Raw genomic sequence first — 19666 nt, 5'->3', positions numbered from 1 at the left:
ATCTTATATATATAACTGTTATATCTCAGAAAGAGAGCCGGTCAGGAGGGGCACCAGCGCTCTCGGGGGGTGCCCGTCCCCCCGCTACTCCCCGCCACTGCTCCCCCTGCCCGCTGACTGATTTCAGACTACGAGGCCCGGCTGCCTCTCCCTGCCGCCTCCCATTCTGTGGCTGTGCTGACAGACCGGCACAGAGAGGAGCGCCCCTCCCGAGCTCTACCCGCCTCAGGTCCACGTGGACCCGAGTGTCCGAGCCGGTGGACGGGCTGTCAGCATTTCCTGGCCCGGTGGCTTGAGGGAGGGAACGTGGCTCCTCTGCAGTCCTGTGCCATGTGGCGGGGTGCATGGCTGTGGGACCAGGTGCTCCCACTGTGTCAGCACCATGCAGTTGGCCTTGCTGTCGGCACAGCCATGCCCCTTCCACAAGACGGCCATGGAGGAGCTACAGGGCACCAGCTTTCTGTGCAACAGCTGCCTACTCCACATCTGTGCGCAGGATGGGCTTTCTACTGTGCATGTGGTCTCATTTGGGCCTGGGGCCTGAGTGACCGCATGACCTCCTTTTAGTGCTCTGAGCAGAAGCCATGGCAGGTCTCTGAGAAGGGACATGTCACCCTGATGAATAGGATGGGGTTCCTGAAGATGAGGCATGCAGCTGAGACCAGGCCAGTTCAAAGTATGGCACAGACAGGCACGCTGGTAGCCTAGGATGGAAAGAATACGTTTGCCAGCAGTAGGGACACTTACGGTTCTTGACTGACTCACAGATTTGGAATTGATTTGGCTGATTGGGATTGGAATGTGAAAAATTTTCAAAACAAGAAAGGAAATCATAAAAGCAAGGGCATGTCCCAGGTACATGGTACTAAGGAGTGAGCTGCCCAGGGCCATGCAGTTCAAAGCCCAGGCTCCTGCTTGGATCAGCTACAATGCTACAGCAATTGAATATCTTTCACTAGAGCAGAGGTGATCAAGGTCTAGTCTGCAGACTGGATTCAGCCCACAAACCTGTCCCCTCCAGTTTGTGGGACTCCCCACAGGCAATTCGATGGTGTAGTGAGTGGTGGCAGCTTTAATTGCTATAGCTTTTGGAGAGAGCCCCTTGGGCAAGATCTATAATACAGAGCAGTATCAACTGGCCCGCTGGGCTGGAAATGTGAGGGAGGAAGGAGCAGCAGCTGCTGCTGTGACTTCAGGGGCTACAGCAATGAATGCTGCTGCTGCTGCCATATTTCAGCCCTACAGGCCAGACGATAGGGTCCTGCACTTGTGGGCCAGTCAAGTTGGGCACCACTGTACTAGAGCATTGAGCAGCTTGATTGATAGTTATCATATGATTTAATCTCTCACTTCCACAGACTCAGAGCAGTGTAGTAGGGCTTTTGGGTGGGGAGAGGAAGAAAGGGCTTTGTTTGGGTTTTTTAATGCACATTGTTGTGCTCATATTAAAAGATACAACTTAGAGAAGTACACGGGGCACAAAGTGTTGAGGTCTAAGGTGGGTCTTGCTTATGGGGAGCCCATTTTGCAGTCTCAGACTGACTCCAGAGAGCTTTACCCTTACCATAGAGAGCTATACTATGCCACAGGTAGTGCTGTTGACCATGATCTTTGGACTCTTCCATTCTAGAAACTCTGAGCCCAGGCCAGAGAAAGCCAGGTGGATAAGACAGGCTTCAAACTTGATTCAGTATTTGGGAAGCCAGTATCAGCATCTAAAGATGGGGGTGGCATGCTTGCAGGAGCATGTACTGCAAAGGAGATGCCCCACAGCATTACAAACTAGTTAAAGTTTCTTAAGAGAGGAAGGTCTAATGCACTGCTAAAGCCTAACCAGGAGACAACAATGGCATGAATAATTGAGGCCACTGCATGGTCTACCAGGATGGGGTTGAGTCTCCTAGTAAACTGGAAATGGTAGGAGGCACAGTAGGTGCTACTGCATGAGTATAAACATAAGAAATGAATACAAACATCCCACTACAGTTCACACTGAACAAACCAGCTATGGATATGAGCTAAACAGATGATTGTGGCTGCAAACTCCTCTAGGTGGGTTTTTTTTTTTTGGTCATCTGCATCATTTCTATTAGATATCCAGGACCTGATGCTATCCTAGACAAGCAATGCAGAGATTAGCTGCAGCTAGGATTAAGACAAGGCTGTCCGATTTCAGGCAGGCCAGAAGCCCCACACTACACCAGCCATACACTTCTGAGATGGGGCCCTGGGATCCACCCCTCCCCTCTATAGAGGTAGGGCATGCAGCATGCCCCTCTTCCCCACCCCTGCAGCTGATGCAGTACTATAATTTTCCTTTAAGTGGTCACACTCAGTGGTGGGGGCAGGGGGTCTTAGCCTCTCCCTGCTCAGCTTCCTCAGGTACTGGGCCACAAACTCATCTGTGGTCAGCAGCATCTGGGGAGGAGGGGAAAGAAAGAAAGAGGCTGGTGTGCACATCAGTGTCTTACTCTTCTCTGCACTAGCTGTGTGCCCTCCATCATGGACCCTGCTTTGCTAGAAGTGGACAGCTTGCATGCAAGCCCTTTTAAAGGAAAGTCTGGGACTGAAGATGGGCCTTTGAGGACTGCTGGCTGGATTCTGTCTATAGACATCCAGAACAATTGCATCTAAACAGGGAGGGGGGGAAAGCAGTTTGGTCACCCAGAGATGTAGGCACCCACCTGACACTAGAATGCCCATTTAGTCTAGTTGTCCATATTGCCCTTTTTGACCCCAGCTAAACTTTGGACACCTACACAGATACTGTCCATCTCCATGTGTGCATCTCAGGGGCTCCTGAGATTTTTCAGGCTCTGTACAGACTCCTGTATGAAAAGTACCACTGTGTATATGTGGATGGCAGGGCATAGCTCCTCCCCCTCTTGTGGGAAGCTAGATGCACAAACCAGTCTGGACCCCTGAACACCCCCATGCACACATGCAAGGCATTTTGCCTTGTGGGCACAAAGGTGTTCCTGTTATAAGTATGGGAATCTGTGTACATGTCAGTAGACCAGAGCAAGAAAGCAAGTGCGTGCCACTTAAGTTTTGGATATTCCTATAACTAAGGGCCTGCTCAAATCATGATTTTGCAGAAATCACAATTGGGCAGCAATGTCTGCTAAATCCATGGTGTGTGTGGGGGCTTATTAAAAATAAAAAGGTGCTATCTCCCCCCATGGGAACCAGCAACCTCTCAGCTGGGAGCCTGCTGGGGGTGAGGCGGGGAAAGGAAGCGGGGTGCTGGCACAAAGGCAAGATGCCCCTCCCACTCGTCACTGCTGATTGGGTGAGAGGCCTGCCTGTCTGCAACCCTGTGCCTCCAAAAATCAGCAGTGAGGGGTGGGGCCACGAGGGCCCCTCCAAAGGCATGGGGGCAGGCCCTGCTGCAATTTGCCCACAAAAAAGTCAACCACCTACCTTCAAGTTGGGTAGACTCCTACCCATAAAACTTTTTTATGCCTCCCACATTTTCTATGTACCCACAAGGTATAAAAGAATGCCACTCCTAGTACAAAGTGTCAAGAGGTGATCTAAAAGGCATGCATTGCATAGGATCTAACCACCCCTTTTGAGGGGGAAGAGGAAAGCTGTTCCTCGGGTTTCCCCAAGAAGCAGCCTTATTTGGTTTCCCTCTCCCAAGAGGACCCCAGCAGTCAGTACTAGCATGGTTTCACACAGGGCAAGTCTTTGGCTTTGAGACCCTGGCTCTTCTCAGTCACTGGCTTCCCCAGTGATCTGTAACAGCCCGCCCCCCACCCCCGAGACCTCCTTTTTTGGTCATCTCCCAGGAAAGAGGGAGTGTTTTCTTCTTTACAGAGGACAGGCCCGAGCGCCCACATCTCAAACAGCACAGTAGACCATTTCAAAACAACCAGTTTTTATTGTTCCATTCCTTTTCTCCCTGTCCTCCCTGGGACCTTCCCTCTCTGAGCCTCACTCATTCCCTTCAGGCCCAGTCTGCTACCACTTGCAACAAAACAGCTAGAGAACTCTAGTATTGACTTGGTGACAACACTCATCCAAACACATGAAGGGCTGAGGACAGAAGTTACATGTAAACCAGTTTAAGTGATCAGAGACTGGTTTAAACCTCTAACAGAACAGAAGCTGAGTGCACATAAACAAATTTCAAAATAGCTGAAGCTGGTTTAAGATAAACCTGGTTGAATGTAGTGTCAGATTTAACTGGTTTGGGTCAAACCGGTTTATGAAACTTCTGTCCCAGACCCCTTCCTGGTTAAATTACAGTCCCCCAGCATGCTTTCCAGCCCTGGACTGGGCTGTGCTCTTTGGAGCAGGGAGGGCTGGCTGACAGTGGGGGGCAGGGGGCAAGCCTAGATGGGGATGCAGCCCAGTTTGGGAGGGAGAGGGATGGGGATAGGACTGCCCCTCCCCCCCACCCGGCAAACCCTGGCCAGGGTTTGGGGCCACAGTGTGGGATTAAACACCTCTTCCCCCACTAAAAATTACTACTGGCTGGCTGGCAGCAACTGTGGGCTACAAATCCCAGAGGCACCTGGAAGTAGGAAGAGCGAGTGATGAAGAACTCTGCAGAGTCCTGCTGCTGTAGTTCTGGACTTCAAATCCTAGAGACCTCGGGCAGCAGGAAGATGTGAACATACAGCTAGAGAGCCCACCACCCCAGCCTCTGGCCTGAGCCACTGTAGGCATGTGGCTGCATTTCCCAAATTAAACGCAAATGTCTGTTCACTTCCGATTCAATTTAATTTGTGCAGTTTAGACTAACCTGCAAGGACTGAATCAATTCAGCCCCAGGCTTTTTGACTGTCTGTACTTAGCCAATGAAATGAGATTATGGGGAACCAAGTAGGGAGCTGTCTCTGAGGCCTGCTGCCACCTGCCTCTGGGGGTGAAGAGAGCATGAAGATGTTCTGCTTTATAAAACAAATGTACAGCAACATATACTTACACTGAGCCCCCCAAAGTGTTCCCAACAGGAACTACAAGCTAAGACTCAGCACACACAACCCCTTTTCATCCCCTCTCCCCCACCTTTAAAAAATTGAGGGGCTGGATCACTGCAACGGGGAATTTCACACCTACTGTTTTCCAAGGCAAAGCATTGGTGATCAAATTCTTATTGTTCTTAATGTGAATCCCCTGCATGTTGTAGTCCTGTAGGGCTAAGCTCCACTTCAGCTTGGCACTGGTACCTTTCATCACCCAATACTTCCTTAGGAAGTCCTTTAGAGAATAAAAATAAAGGAACAAACAAACAGAAACCACCTCTCTGGCATTCTGTAGTCCATATGACCTTGTCTGGGATACCTTTTTTGTACAGCTCAGTGATGGGACAGCCTGACACACCTATTGATCCTGGGGAGTCTGGTTTTGCTTCTGACCCATTCAATTCAGGTTGCCCGGGAACACCTGAAAAGCTGTTACTGCATTTACGACCATTACTCTCCAGAGTGCCTGTTAACCCAATGATTACTTTGTCTGGGACTCCAGGTTCACACCCCCCCCCCGACCTAGAATCCCTATGGGCTCTGATGGACTTTGATTAAAGGACTTAAACCCTGTAGCACTAGAAAGTCCCAGCAAGCTATCAATCCTTTTGTCTCCTCAATGGATCTGGGATTCCTGGAGCCCCAGGAAAAGCCTCTAACAGTCATGTCAGTTGTAGTACTTTCTGCATGCACCCTCAAAAGGCTCATTCAGCCACTCCTATGCTTCACGGCCATAACAGCAACATAAATCCCAGCCAAAATACAATTTATTGCACCTGGGATGCCTTTTTCCCAGCCTCGCCCCCAGCTTGTATTCATAGATTGTTAGGGGCTGTAAGGGACCTTGCAGATCATCAGGTCCAGTGCCCACACTCCAGGCAGGAAGGTAACAGGTCAAGTGACCCCCATGAGGTGACTGTCCAGTCTCATCTTGAAAACCTCCAGGGTAGGTGACTGCACACTGACGATTCCCAGTTCAGTTTCCTTAGTCTCCCAGACAGCTTCAGTCAGTGTAGAGAAGGTCCTTTAAAAAAAAAACACAAAACAGCCTGAGCCAGCCTAGTTCCCAGCAAGGAGCTCCTACCTCCAGCTCCACCCAAGGCAGACTGCCCTTCTGGTTCTAATACAAGTCTTATATAGTCCTTGGTTCCTCCTCCTTCTGGGCTGGGGCCACCTCAGTAGATCATTATCTAATTCTTCCAAGCTCATTATCTGGGGCTCTGCAGTTTTCAAATTCTACCGCCTAGTCCTACTCTCTGTAACAGGACTTGGCCCCTGTTAAATCCCCGCTAACTGGTGCCTACAGCTGGGAGTTGAGGTGCTCTTCAGAGCCTACTACTAGCACCCATCTGCTTTACCCAGTTGCACCACTGTTTTGTCATATTTAATGCCATGCTTTCTTTTAAAAAGGCAATTTCCATGTAAAAACCACAGTTCCCCTGGAGTGAAGGTTGCCAGCATTCACTGGTACTCAGTGTTGTGCCTGTCCTTCCAGAGCTGGAAACTAATTGCCACCCTTAACTGCTGGCAAAGTAGGAGATGCAGAGTTGCACTGACACTTCACATGTTGCTGTTTGGAGGCATGTGGAGTGTTTTTCAGGTGGTACCTGGTTGCTGTCACTTTTGATATACAGGCTGGTGGAGTCTGTGGGTTGTGGAAGGCCAATGCTAGCAAGCCACCGTCCAGATTCTGAAGATGATGCAGAAAACACGGCTCAGATACGGGTTCAGTGGCAAAAGCCCAGAAAGGTTTATTGTCAGACAGCACATCATTTGGTCAGTCCAACCTAATGCAGTTTGTCCTTGACATGTAGAGACACCATACATTATTCACACTCCCCTAGGTCTCTACAACGGACATGCTTCTCAACCCCTTTATTTATACTTGCTTGCCCTCATGCCCCCATTTCATGCCAGTTCTTATCTCTTTGTTGAGATGTTCTTCTCTACTTGTTTCATTTGCTAAGTTTATGGACCTGCACATATCTCCATCTCATTAGTAAGTTCTTACTTTTTATATTTGTCTTTGAGTTGTTTAGCTTCTGTTTTCATACTCCCTTCCATGTTTTTCTTCTCATTAGTGTATTTTTTTTTCCTTTCTTACCAGGTCATTCAGCAGTCGCAAGGCCCCTTTCTCCATACCACTCTTTGGCACCGTAGCTTACTATAGCTTAGCATAACTAAGTCCCAACACAACCAGAACTTTTACACATACAGTGCAGTTACTCAACCCTAACTGTGGCCCAAGGGGATTAGGCAAGTGGGAATGAAAAGACAGCAGAACCCACTGAGACCTCAGAATCCCCCACGCAGCACCTACCATTGTGGAGGCAAGGGAGACCACACTAAGACAGCCCTCCCGTTCACATAGTCTCATGCTGATTCCTTGCAGGTTGGCAGGGGCTGAGGGGGAAAAGATGCTAAGGTCTCATTGCAGGACTCCTTAGGGCATGAGTGGCCAACCTGTGATATACGTTGTCTCCGTGTGTTGCATGCAGAAGACTGAGAAGTAGACAGGTACCACAGAGACAGATCAGGCAGTAGGAAGGAGAGCAGCAGATCAGGCAAGGAACAGAGAGCAGGGAGCCAGATCATAAAGGAGAGGAACAGATTAGGGAGGGAGCATAGGACAAGGGGCAGAAAACAGAGCAGTTGATTGGGCAGGGGAAGGGGACCAGAATGGCAATTAGGGAAGATGTGGGATATCTGTGGCACACCTATGAAAAAGGTTGGACCCCAATGCTTTGGGGCAGGGGTGCTGTTCAGCCACTGGCCTGCAGGCCAGATCCAGCCCATAGTGCTGTGTTATCCACACCCCTGGGGACTAATTCCTGTGCTTAAGGCATGGCAGGCGCAGTGCTGAGCCCCAGGGTCTGATCTTGGCACATGGGGCTGGATCCTGCCCATAAACTGGCCTCACCACACTCATTTGGTCTGTGGGACCAAAAGGCGGAGCACTGCTGCCAGGGCATAAGTCAAAGGGGACTGAGGCAATGCTGCATGACTGAAGAGGCCTGGACACATGAAATACATACATCATTGTAACTTGCAGCAGTTTTGTATACCACTATAAATTATTACACCAGGATCCAGAGGAGACAGGAGAACAGCCAATCTGGGGTGCTGTATCCAGTATGTGATTATTGTAGTGATTCACCACTAGGTAGCAGGGTGCCAGTTCTTGTGCCCTGCCTCGAGTAAATGGCTACTCGAGGGCAAGCTGCAGATGTGTGACATCTGCACCAGTATAACTGGTGTAAGATTTATCCTAGACTTTCCCCCCCAGGATAATTGGTGTTGGACTCTGACATGTGTCCAGTCCTTTTTTGCTCTTATGTAAGCATATTGTATGTCCAAGCATACGGGTGAATAGGAAACTCTGTTTCCTGGTTTGCCAATATCTGTTTTGGTGTCATTTGTAATGCTAACTGGCCAGGTTGGTGGTGACCCTCTTGGTGGTGGGGTGGGGCATGAGCAGCACAGGCAGTCCTGAGAACTAGCAACCTTCATCCTTCAGGAATAAAGTGATGTGCAAAAAAGTTTGGAACCACTGTTAAAACAGGTATACATCACGGTGCCCATGCAGTGTGGAGTGAGTTCTCATGATGGGTGTGGGAGAGAGGTGGGATTTAAGTACTGTATCCCCTGACTGTTGCTCTGATTTTCTCCATTAGTCACACAGTTATGCTACCACTATCTTCCCACTGGCCTCACTCTGCTGTTGCAACAGCTTTGGTGTAATACCAGTCATTGTGGGGGGGTGAGGGGGGTGTCATAGAACACAAAGGCAAAGTGAAAGGCTGGCTTCAGGAGTCTAATAATCTCTGCAGTAATTTCTTCCATTTTCAAGACATTAAAATAGCTTGGTAGTTAAGATGTGTGTTGAAAAAGAACTCTCTTATCTTGGTTTTTAGTTCTCTCTAGCCAGGAAGATTATTCAGGAACATAGCAGAACAAGTATGAAAATGTATTTTTCCATATAAAATACAAATCCTGAGACATAAATGCTTAGCAGAACCAGGATTTAAAGACAACAAGCTCCTAGGTGCTTTTTTACCTTGCCCTCTTTCCTTTGCATACTGTTGTGTGTCACTGCAAATACTCCAGTTTCCTAGGCACAATTGCTTTGATCTCTGGCTGACATTTGCTCTGTTTATCTCAGGTCCTGTTCTTGATTTGCCTCCATTAACCTGGAATTCCTGCTCCCTATAAAGAGCAGCTGATGAGAGGCTATTTTCAGTTCTTTATCTAGGTACAACAGGATCTGAACTCTACTGAAGAACTGACACTTTAAAACGGGACTCTCCATGGAGTGGGCAGATCCCTTTCTTCTTAACCCTACCATTTTGTACCAGATGCTGGCATTTCCGTTTGCTGTTCTGTTTCACTATCTCTGCAGCTTTGGGTATCTCTCTCCAAGTGCCAGGTATGCTTTTGTATTTATGTTATGTTTATCCGTTTGATCTTTTATAAAAAACACGTTTTACGTTAACTGTGGGTTTCACAAAAAAAGAGGATTTTGCCAACTTCTTTAATTGGTTACAGCAAAGACCTGGAAAACAGAACTTCTGGAGCCTATTCATTGCTCCTCTATTGAGTCATAACATGATTTGGGGCAAACCACAACCTCTGTGCACCTCAGCTTCCTCATAAAGAAAAATTTGTAAAAAAGTGTAAAGCCCTAATGAAACACAAAGTAACAATCATTTGCCAAGTTTCTAAAGTACAAGTACAAATCACAGGTTGAATCATGAATCAGCAAACACATTTGTGATTCTATGGTGGGAGTTTCATAAGCACCTAATTTAAACACTTTCAGTGGACTTGTACTATTTTTAAAAAGCCTTTACATTACAAGCACTTCTGAAGACAGGTATTTAGGCAACAATTATGGATTGTAGTCTTAGGAAGGGAAGAAGAAAGAAAACTGCACTAGGTTTATTTAGGTCTTCTACAAGTTAGAGGGTCTGATGCTTCAGGGAACCCATTTCTGTACCACATCTGAATTATGCTGGATTGTAGGAAATCCCTTTATCAGCAAATGTCTCAGAGAATGAAGAGTCAGACAGATGATGCCAGGCGCTTATGTCATCTCTCTTACAGATTATTCAAATGACAGCACTTTAGGGAATGGCTACATCCTGTCTTAAATCATTTTTCTCCAACCTCTCTGTTACATTTGATGCTGTCAATTTTCCTCAGAAAGAGGAAACAAAGGTATGTAACTAAGTAGAAAAGTTGACATCAGAGGAGCTGTGGGACACCTGTACCTTTGGAAATCAGGTTGTTCCCTGTTAGGTACTCAAGGCTGAATGATTTTTGGCCACAGCCTCCATTGAAGACTTGCCAACAGGAGATCAGAGATGAGTAGGTGATGATTGTACTCTGTCATTGTACAGCCACTGAGAAAGCCATCACTATCATTCTCTCTCTAAAGAAATATGCTGTTCAAACTGCAGGACTTCAGGATCACCTGGACCTGTATCCTCATCTCAGATGTAGATCCTTTCTAGAAGGCTGCCTGTCTGGACAATGGGACAAGGCTTACAAGTGGTCACTTACGGTCACAGTGAAGTTGTTGCCATCTGTTCAGGACACAAAGGCTAGCTCCTAGGACAAGCATTTTCCAACTTCTCAGTCCCCTCAGGGACTGGATTAGCTGCACCCATCTCCCACGTGGTGGATAGAAAGTATCAAATAGATGGTTAAAACAGAAGAAAGCAGAAAGTAGACCTCCTTACTGAAGAGAGATTGTTCAGCTCTCTCCAATAAGCCCTGGTAAGTTAGAAATAATGGATATGGAGTAGGACACACTGGACCAGGTGCCCTATTTTTCAAGGACCCTGAAGTACATGGCTTCTGGTGTTGTAACAATGGCCCTCTTCAAGCACTGCAGGAAAAAAAAAAAACCAACCACCACAGAGTGGCATGGCAGGCTTACCTGCTTCCAAGGAGATGCTGACTGGTTAGGTAAAGGTAGGGGGGGGTCAGGAACCTGATACAGCAACCTTCACAGATGTCTTTGCTTCCTTCTAGGTATGTTGTTCTTCTGGTTGGAGGCTTCCTTATGGCATGTGCTGCCATGGGATTGTATGCCTTGTTGTTCTTCATCCCAGCCTTATGCTCCGTGGCCATGTTCCACTCAGTCAGCCCACGGCGGGTCCACACATGGGTGTTTGTCTTCCAGATGTCTTGGCAGACACTCTGCCACCTTGGGCTGCACTACAGAGAGCATTATCTGCAGGAAGCCCCATGCATCAGGTAACAAGTACCAGAGTACAAGTCCATCTCCTCCACCAAGAGATTTTTGCTTATAGTGAAATCATATCAAGACCTTTCCTAACTTTACAGCTGGCAGGGGGTGACAGAGTAGAATAAACCTGTTACTGGTGGAAACCCCTGTTAGTCATGGTCTGTGTCCCTTAGTTCTAGGCAGGCTCTTTCACAGGAAATAGTACAGCAAACAGCACCACGCTGGGAAGAACAACACAGTTTGTTCTGCTGTGTGCATTTTAACATTTTAGAAACGAGATTCTCTTGCTCCTCTCCAGCATTAAGTACAGTTTGCTTTCTGTTGGGTGTCACGCATTAGCCTTGCATAGCAATCAAGAACTTAACAGCTCTTTGATTAGCTTTTAGGGGTGAAATTCAAAATTCACCACATTCCTAGTGCTCCAGTAGCAGGCATAGAGCTGAGCATTGCTCTGGCTTGCACCGATTGTGCTGGGTCCATTTTTCACCCTGCTGTACTGTCGTTGTTTGCTTCCAATGTGACATACAGGAACAGAAATAAGAGCCCAGAAAATAACTCAACAGTTGTGTTTCATGTTCAGGGTGTGCGAACTGGGGATTCAGGCTGGAGTCAGAAGCATTGATGCAACTGCAGTCCAGGGGTTCCAGAGTTTGGAAGTTGGGGGTGGGGGGGATGGAGATTGCAGATAAGCAGCAAAGGCTGGCTCAGCCATCTGTCCATCTGCCTGGGATAATGAAAATGGGCAGGCAAAATGTGGGGGCTGCTGACCGAGTGCTCAGAGTGCAAAGGGGGCCCTGTGAGCACCATAGATGATGCCTACAGCCAAAGTGCCAACAGAGCTCTAGCTGAAGGCAGCCCCTCACAGGCTGGCATGTTGACAGACTCCACACATGAAGGTCCTACTCACTCATCTCCTTTTCAGGCTGTCGATTGCTCTTTCTTCTCTCATGCTGCTGACCCAGAGGGTCACATCACTGGCTCTGGACATCCATGAAGGGACAGTAACAGTGACCTTTGAGCACAGAAGGAGGAAGGAGCCCCTGCTGGGAGCACTACCTTTCTGCAGCTACCTGCTATTTTTCCCTGCCCTGCTGGGAGGCCCCCTGTGCTCTTTTAAGAGATTTCAGGCCCAGATCTGGTGCTCAAGTCTACCATGCTTCACACAGTCCCTTTGGGTTGCTGGCCAGAAAGGTCTTTGGGCTCTGACTCTGCAGCTTTTGAGACTAGCTGTGACAGGACATGAGGGCACACTGACCAGCCTGGCATATTGTACTCACTTTGGCTGTGTGCATGTTGTATGGATTTCAGCTCTTCTCTTCAGACTGGCCTATTATTCTCACTGGGCCCTCGATGAATCTCTCCTCAACGCAGCAGGCTTTGGGCTGGCTCTTGGACATGACCCTACCCATGGAGACCTCTCAGGCACAGCTATGTGGACCCTGGAGACCACACACAGAATAGCCTTGTTCACCAGGACCTGGAACAGGAGTACTGCCCAGTGGCTGAGGAGACTAATCTTCCAGCGCAGCCCAACCCAGCCTCTGCTGGCTACTTTCATCTTTTCAGCCTGGTGGCATGGCCTCCACCCAGGGCAGGTGTTCGGCTTCTTGTGCTGGGCAGTAATGGTGGAAGCTGATTACCGGATTCACCCCTTTCTAAGCAACCTTACAAAATCCCGGTGTACAAGGTTGCTGTATAAAGCCCTGACCTGGGTCCTGACTCAGCTCATTATTGCATACATCATGGTTGCTGTGGAAATGAGGAGTTTCTCTGCACTTTGGCTACTGTGCACCTCCTACATCAGCTTCTTCCCTCTCCTGTATTGCATTTCACTGCTTCTGCTAGCAAAGAGAACAACACAGAAGTGAATCTTGTCAATAGCTCTCCCCTGCCTTCTCTTTCTCCATGCTTCTCATCCAAACCGATCACCAGGAACAGTGCATAGGAGCCAGAGATCATTAGCAAAGGCCTCCTCTTTAACTGAGACATTATCTGCTTTAGGTCAGGTTGCCTGCTCTGCCTATGCTTATTAAGTTGATCATCTGTAGTAGGACTCTTATTTCCACCACAAGGAGGGAGCACTGTGAGCCTCCAGCCTAATCTCCTGTACAACACATGTTACAGCCTTCCACCAGGATCTCTGCATCCAACCCATTGGCATGCCACTGAACCTGGGTGGACCTTTTGGCAAGGGCTGCCCGGTTTCCCCTTTGTACCCAAGGGGTGGAACATTTTGCACATCCCTTAGGTGGTCTGGACCAGTCCCATTGCCCTATTAAATATTCATACTTTTTTCAGGTTGAATATTGTAACTTCTACTGTCAGTATGAACCTGGGATGAGTCTGCTAAGCTGGCTATGAAACGTCAAGGGCTTTCTAAGTTAGGTGACCATACTGGCTAGGGAGGCATCCTAAAGAATGATCACTGTTAACTTTATTTCTAGCATCTGTTTAACTCCCAGCCTCACCAGTGAAGTGAGCTCTTCCCCACAACAGATACTTCTTCAGGGAAGTCCAAGGCCTGTCCTGGGTTCTAGCCACAAGGTCTCGCACAACACAGCATAACTCTGCTTCAGGATGGCTAAATGTCTAAAAGCCCAAAAGCCCTTTTTAGGTCAGGGCTGTCCAGCTTCTGGGCAGCTGGGGGGCCTCATGAAATGTGGGTTAGATGCAGGGGGCACTTGCCAGGGAGACTGCCCCCCCAAAAACTTTCCACTCCATGCACAACCCAGTTCCCCCCCACTGTGCATGCAGGCCAGCTAACCTATCTCATGCTCAGTCCAGCTTCCCCTACCACATGCACAGTTCCCTTACCACATGCATGGTGCAGGCAGCCTGCCCAGCAGCACAGGTGGCCTGGCTTTCTTCTACCATGCACGCAGCATTCCCTTCCCCACTGCGCATGCTGTGTAGACAGCCCACCCCCTGCAGCATGCAACACAGGCAGCCTGGCTCTCTTCTTGTGCAGCCCAGCACCCTCCCCTGCTGCATGTGCAGGATGGGCAGCTCAGCCTCCCCTATTGCACCCTAGGAAGGGGGAACCCAGAGACCCCAGCCATCACTGGAGTAAGAGCAAAGAAGCTAAGCAGGAGCCCACGTGTGGCATGGTAACCCCTCAAGCCACACAAAAGCTTTTCCAAACCATGTGCCTGGTGACATGCACAGATAACTTGCTGTCTGAGGGCTCTATGTACTCAGACAATCACTCGGAGGCACAGTAGAAAGGAACATGCTTACATGACTAACAGCAACCATGAGTCAAGTTCCTTAAGGGTCCAGAAGTTTGGTTCAAAACTGCTCCTGACATATATGGGGGGAAATAAATCAGAGGAGAGAGTCACTTTGGTGATCAAGAGCACATGCAAGTGATCTGGCTGCTGGTCTGCCCATTAACACGGTTCGTTTCTTTCCTGCTCGCATTTACTAGCATAGTTTTGCAGTGCTAGGATTGCTGATACAACTGTTCCCTCCAATGGTTTCACCTTCTCAAACACTGGGGAGACCCTGGTCCCACTGAGAGTCAGTGGCAAAGCTTGGGAAGGCCAGGATCTCCCTAGTCTCTCCCTTTAAAGCCCTTCACTATTTAGCTCCACAGTGCCCTGCTCATTCTGTACCTTATGTCCAACTTCAGTATGCCCAGCATAAACACCTTTATGTTTATGCCTGACACTTGTATACATATACTCAAATACATACCTGACACTCACATATGCTCCATAGCTGCATTCATGCTTCCATGTGTGTGATGTCTACAGAGCATGACCGACAGGGGAGGTAACAGCTCACGCTGATCTCACTAATACCCCATTCCTGCTACTCTCGTCTCAGCCAACCCCAAAAAGTGGCTCCGTCTATCATCATATGTTTTTGCTCATTGTCGGGGAAAACCGAAGGATCGGGCCCCAAGGTCACGGTGGGCCGGGGTGGCAATGAAATACAGACAGGTGGGATTAGCGGCGTAGAGTCTGGAGTTAGGGACTTGGAGCAGATTTAGAAAAACAGGTGAATTTATTTGACTTACACTTCAGGTGTAGGCAGAAAGGTCTTCAATTACAGTTCTGAACACAAACAAACGATTAACAACAAAGGGGTCTGTTGGCCCACGAGGTTCAGTCCGAAGACCTAGTCCCAGGGCTGGTCAACAGCTCATAAATGGGGATCACAAACAACAAAAACGAACTGTAACACGGTCATGATGAACCGCGTGACGCCAGTCCACAGCAGTGGACAAATCGGGTAGTTGAATGAGGAAGCCGAGGTCAGGAGCCAGAAGATGAAGCAGCGGAGACGTCAGTTGGAGGGATGAGCAGAGTCGTAGTTGGTGAAGGAAGCCGAGGTCGATGATTCAGAACTGGGTTAAACAAAGTCCAGAGGGTGATCCGAAATCGTAAGCCGTTAATCAGTTCGAAAGGTAAGTCAGGAGCCAGATGAACATAGTCAAAACCGCAATACAACGAGTAATACGAAGGACTAAGCCACGGAGCCAAAGGAGGAGATCAATAGGCCTTGAAGCCTGACTCAGAGAACAGTCCCTGCAGCAGCAGCCTCTATCTCTAGTCCACGGGATCTCCCCCCGAGGGAGGGGCTCACAGAACTTTTATATCAATTTGGTAGCCAATCAACGTGCTCTCCGCAGAGAAATTTCTAGTCCGATTACCTCATGTCAGGTTCTGACTGAGCATGCTCTCAGTCAGGAGCTGACACAATCTGAGCATGCGTCTGTGGGGAAAGTAGGTCAACAATGATTGACAGCTCCACAGGTCACCCAGGGGGCAAGGACTGGGTGAGCCTTGGAAATTTCCACTCACAGCTTCAAACCTCGCATGTCAGTTTAACCTCTTCTGTACTGGCAGCACATACTCAGAAAATTTCCATGACACTCATGTGCAGCCCTTTGCCCATCTGTGAGCAGCACAGTCCTCAGCTGTGTTGCTCTGTGGTTGTAGCTCTCTGGGTGCAGCTCAAAGGGGCTTTAGCAGGGCCACCCTCTGGCCCTATAGGTATGTTATTAAGTCCTTATCAAATTTCAAAGCAATGTGGGATGGGGGAAGGCCCACAGGAGCCTCTTTCAAGGGAGTTGGTTTCCATGCGGTTCTGATCACTTATCCTCTGAAAATGAGGCCCCTCTGGGCTGCCTATGTGTTGAGGTGCCTCCAGTCATTGGAATCCCCTCCCCCCATGCCCACTGCCCCTCCATGACCAGTGCATAGGTACAGGGAGGCAACCTGAGCACAAATGAGGAAGGGAGAATACAGAAAAATCAGCCCCTGTACTGCTGGCCTGGCCTCTCCATGAGCAACCCAGCTGAAGCTGCCACCCCCCTGCCTTACTGCAGAACCACAGGGCTCTGCCTCTGCCCCATGTTAGCCTGCATTGGATTGTTCTGTGGAGCACAGGTTTCACAGGAGGCAAGAACTGAAATTACTGCTCACCAGGCCACACATGTCAGCATGAGCTACACAGCTAGGAAGCTTTGGTGCAGGACTAAGGATTGACAAGCCTCAAATGCTAGTCCTGCCTGTAACACAACCGGGGAGGAAAATAAAGAAAACTAACCAGAAAGGACTTGCTTAAAAAACCAGTTCTTTAACTTTAGACCTTAGGATTCAAGTTTGATAGAAACTAAGTACTCATTCCCACCAAGAACAACAGGGACTCCCCGCTAGGAGCCCAACTGAGAACAGTGGGAGCTGTTAGATGTTGGGCACCTTGGAAATTTGGCCCAGAGGATCTAAAATTGGATGCCTACAAATACTTCGGCATTAACCTTGCTGCCTCCATTTCCCCATCCATAAAAACAGACTTTTAAAATAACTACTACTTGAGCCCTTTGTGAGGATTAATCAGCAGGCTTTCAATGAAAATGCTAGTCCTCACTACTATTTTGCAAGTGGATTAGAAAACAAACAGTCAGAGCAGCCAGTGTGCGAAGGGGAAGGGTTTTTTGTTTGTTTGTTTTTTTACTTAGACTATAGCTCATGTTAACATTCAGGGTCTTGTCTTCTTAAAGATAATTAAATGCCCTGTTCCCTTCTGGATATTTTAATAGCATCCATTATCTCTGTGCCTCACAACATACCAGGTAGTTCTGGTTGGCTGCTGAGACTCTGCCATTACACTTAATTTGCAAGGCACCAGGCTGCCTTAAAGTCTGATAAAATACAGACTTGGGATCTTTATCATCAGTAAGGAGGTAGAGTTGCAGAGGACTACAGGCCCCAGCATGCAGACCTCTATCTCAAACCAGGCTGGAAGCCATTGGGCTGTTTGGCTCAGCTCCAGATAGGGTGTTGCCTGCTATGGGCCAGAGCCACATGCAGGAAAAAAGGGGTTACTACAACAATCACCAAACTCAGACAAGTTAGACCTGGCCCCTGGTCTTCTGGCAGTTGGTCATTCTTGGGGGCCAGTCCTGTCACTGCCCAAGTGTACAGCATAATGCCTCTAGCAGTCAAACTAATCATCTCCCTCAACTCTTCAGAGTAACTGCAGTACCTTTCCACTTGCCATGCCTTGACCAAAATTGTATTTTACTTTAGGAAGCTGTTCCCCAAAGTCCTCAGGTATATGCCCCCTGGAGCCACATGTGGTCTAGCTGACCTATTGGCTCTATCCATGCTCTCAGGCACTAAACCCACCTTTGGGGCATTAATTGCAACTTCCAACCACTCTTGTAGCCACACCCGCACCTCACAGGAGTCACTGTCATTATTTTTTGTGCGACTTCTCAGCCTTGTCCATACTGTCTAGCCCTCAGGCCTTAATCTCTTTGTCCGAGCCTTGGCCGCCTTCTGGTCTCGGTCCCTATTTCACTGGGGCCCTCAGTTCAGCCCACTATCATGGGCTTTGGCTCCCTGGCCCCAGCCCCACTACACCCCTGCCCTATACAGGGCTTAAACACAGAGTTCCCCCTTGGCACCCTGGTGCATGCCTCCCCCATAGCCACAGTCTGGACCTCCAGTTAACACAACTCTAAAGAAAAACAGCTATGTAACACTATACCCACTTAGCTCTCTGAAGAATCCAACACAGACCCTTCCTCTGGCATGAACAGGATCAATCTGAGCTCCTAGCCCCAGGCTCAGGCCTGTAAGGCCCTTTTCTCCTCCCCTTTTGGAAACAGGACCCAGGCACTGCACTCATCTCCAATCAGCAGCCTCACCTGCCCTTGCCTGCAGGCTGAGTGAGTCCTGTGTCCCTATCCAAGCTGTTTGCCCCGAATGCCTTTGCAGCTAGGCTCCCTGCCAGCTATACTTGCTCTGCTAGCAGCACTGGGGTTGCTTACCTGCCTAAATACAAGCATTCTGCACCATACAGCCCATTTCCCTATAAGCAGTCTTTCCCCAGCCTGCCTACTATAACTCTCCCCCTGCTTCCTCCCAGTAGCAGGAGGTAGGGTTCCTCTACTACAGGCACAAAGCATGTGTTTTGATTACTTGTTGGCAAAAGTTCCCAAGTGCCAGGCAGCTGTATGCCCATTCAGAGGCAGGCTGTGCCACTGAGGGGCAGGGAGACATGTGGGGCACTCCAACGCAGGGGCAGATTGGGGGGTGGGGGGCCACTGCTGAGGATGCACCCTGCTTTGATTCCTGGTCCACCCAAAGTTTAAGCCAGGGGTGGGCAATTATTTTGGCTGGAGGACTGTTTAATGAGTTTTGGCGAGCTGTTGAGGGCCACATGGGTAGTCCTACCCTTTGACAGGTGCCCAGCCCCCAGTCACCACCTTGGGACCAGCAGTCCCACCCCCTAATCCCTGACCCTTGGCACTGGAAGTCCCTCCCCTTAGAAGTACTCCTTTTGAGAGGGGAGGGTTTTCAAGTTGGAATCGGAAAAAAAACCAAATCACACACTAAAAAATAAAAACAGCTTCTATAATATATTTTAGTTTTACTACAAAAATTTGTCATGATTTGTTTTTGCATAGTATATATAGAGGCAATTGCACAATAACGCAACAATAAAGTCTTACTCTTGTATGTTATGTGTGGGGTGTGGTTGGGGGGGTGGGTGCAATGTATATGGTGGGGTGTACAGAGGGGGGAAATAGGGTACGTTGGCTGTGTGCAAGTGTGGGGGGTTGGCATAGGATGTGGATGTGTGGCACTTGTCAGTTATGAGGACAGAAGGGGGAACACCCCCCCCCCCATGCCCTCCCTCTGCTGACAGCAGAAGCGGGTGCTCATGGCTCGCAAAAGCACGGCTGCCCAGCAGCACATGGCTCTGGCCAGCACTGCATATGGTGGCAAGGAGTACAGCCCAACTAGTCTGCTACTATAGCGTGGGGCTCCACGTGGTGTATGTGCAGCTCCCAGCACTCACAGGCTCAAACTGGGCCAGGCGGGGCAGGTGGCAGCAGTGCTGGGAGGGGGGCACATGCCCCCATGCCTCCCCCGGGGGTGCATGGAGCAGTGGGAACTGCCCTCCCAGATAAGCCACC

The 19666-nt window shown here is 49.0% G+C and overlaps 1 protein-coding gene across 1 annotated transcript; it reads left to right on the top strand.

Moving 5' to 3' along the window:
• The first annotated feature begins 9283 nt into the window (after nt 1-9283).
• MBOAT4 (membrane bound ghrelin O-acyltransferase MBOAT4) lies at nt 9284-13124 on the top strand. Its single transcript, XM_090034806.1, has 3 exons — nt 9284-9402; nt 11013-11237; nt 12152-13124. The coding sequence occupies exons 1-3, from the start codon at nt 9284-9286 to the stop codon at nt 13095-13097; spliced, it is 1290 nt and encodes a 429-aa protein (XP_089890932.1). The 3' UTR covers nt 13098-13124.
• Nucleotides 13125-19666: the final 6542 nt, after the last annotated feature.

This window comes from Crocodylus siamensis, chromosome 2, assembly GCF_052110815.1.
Source record: "Crocodylus siamensis isolate JL-2025a chromosome 2, ASM5211081v1, whole genome shotgun sequence".
NCBI classification, from domain to species: Eukaryota; Metazoa; Chordata; order Crocodylia; family Crocodylidae; genus Crocodylus; species Crocodylus siamensis.
This window is presented reverse-complemented; position numbering and strand designations above follow the sequence as displayed.

Coding starts and splice junctions, on each gene's coding strand:
- MBOAT4 (XM_090034806.1), top strand. CDS start 9,284: ATGGAGTGGGCAGATCCCTTTCTTCTTAACCCTACCATTTTGTACCAG. Junction 9,403..11,012: donor TATCTCTCTCCAAGTGCCAG/GTATGCTTTTGT, acceptor GCTTCCTTCTAG/GTATGTTGTTCTTCTGGTTG. Junction 11,238..12,151: donor CAGGAAGCCCCATGCATCAG/GTAACAAGTACC, acceptor TCTCCTTTTCAG/GCTGTCGATTGCTCTTTCTT.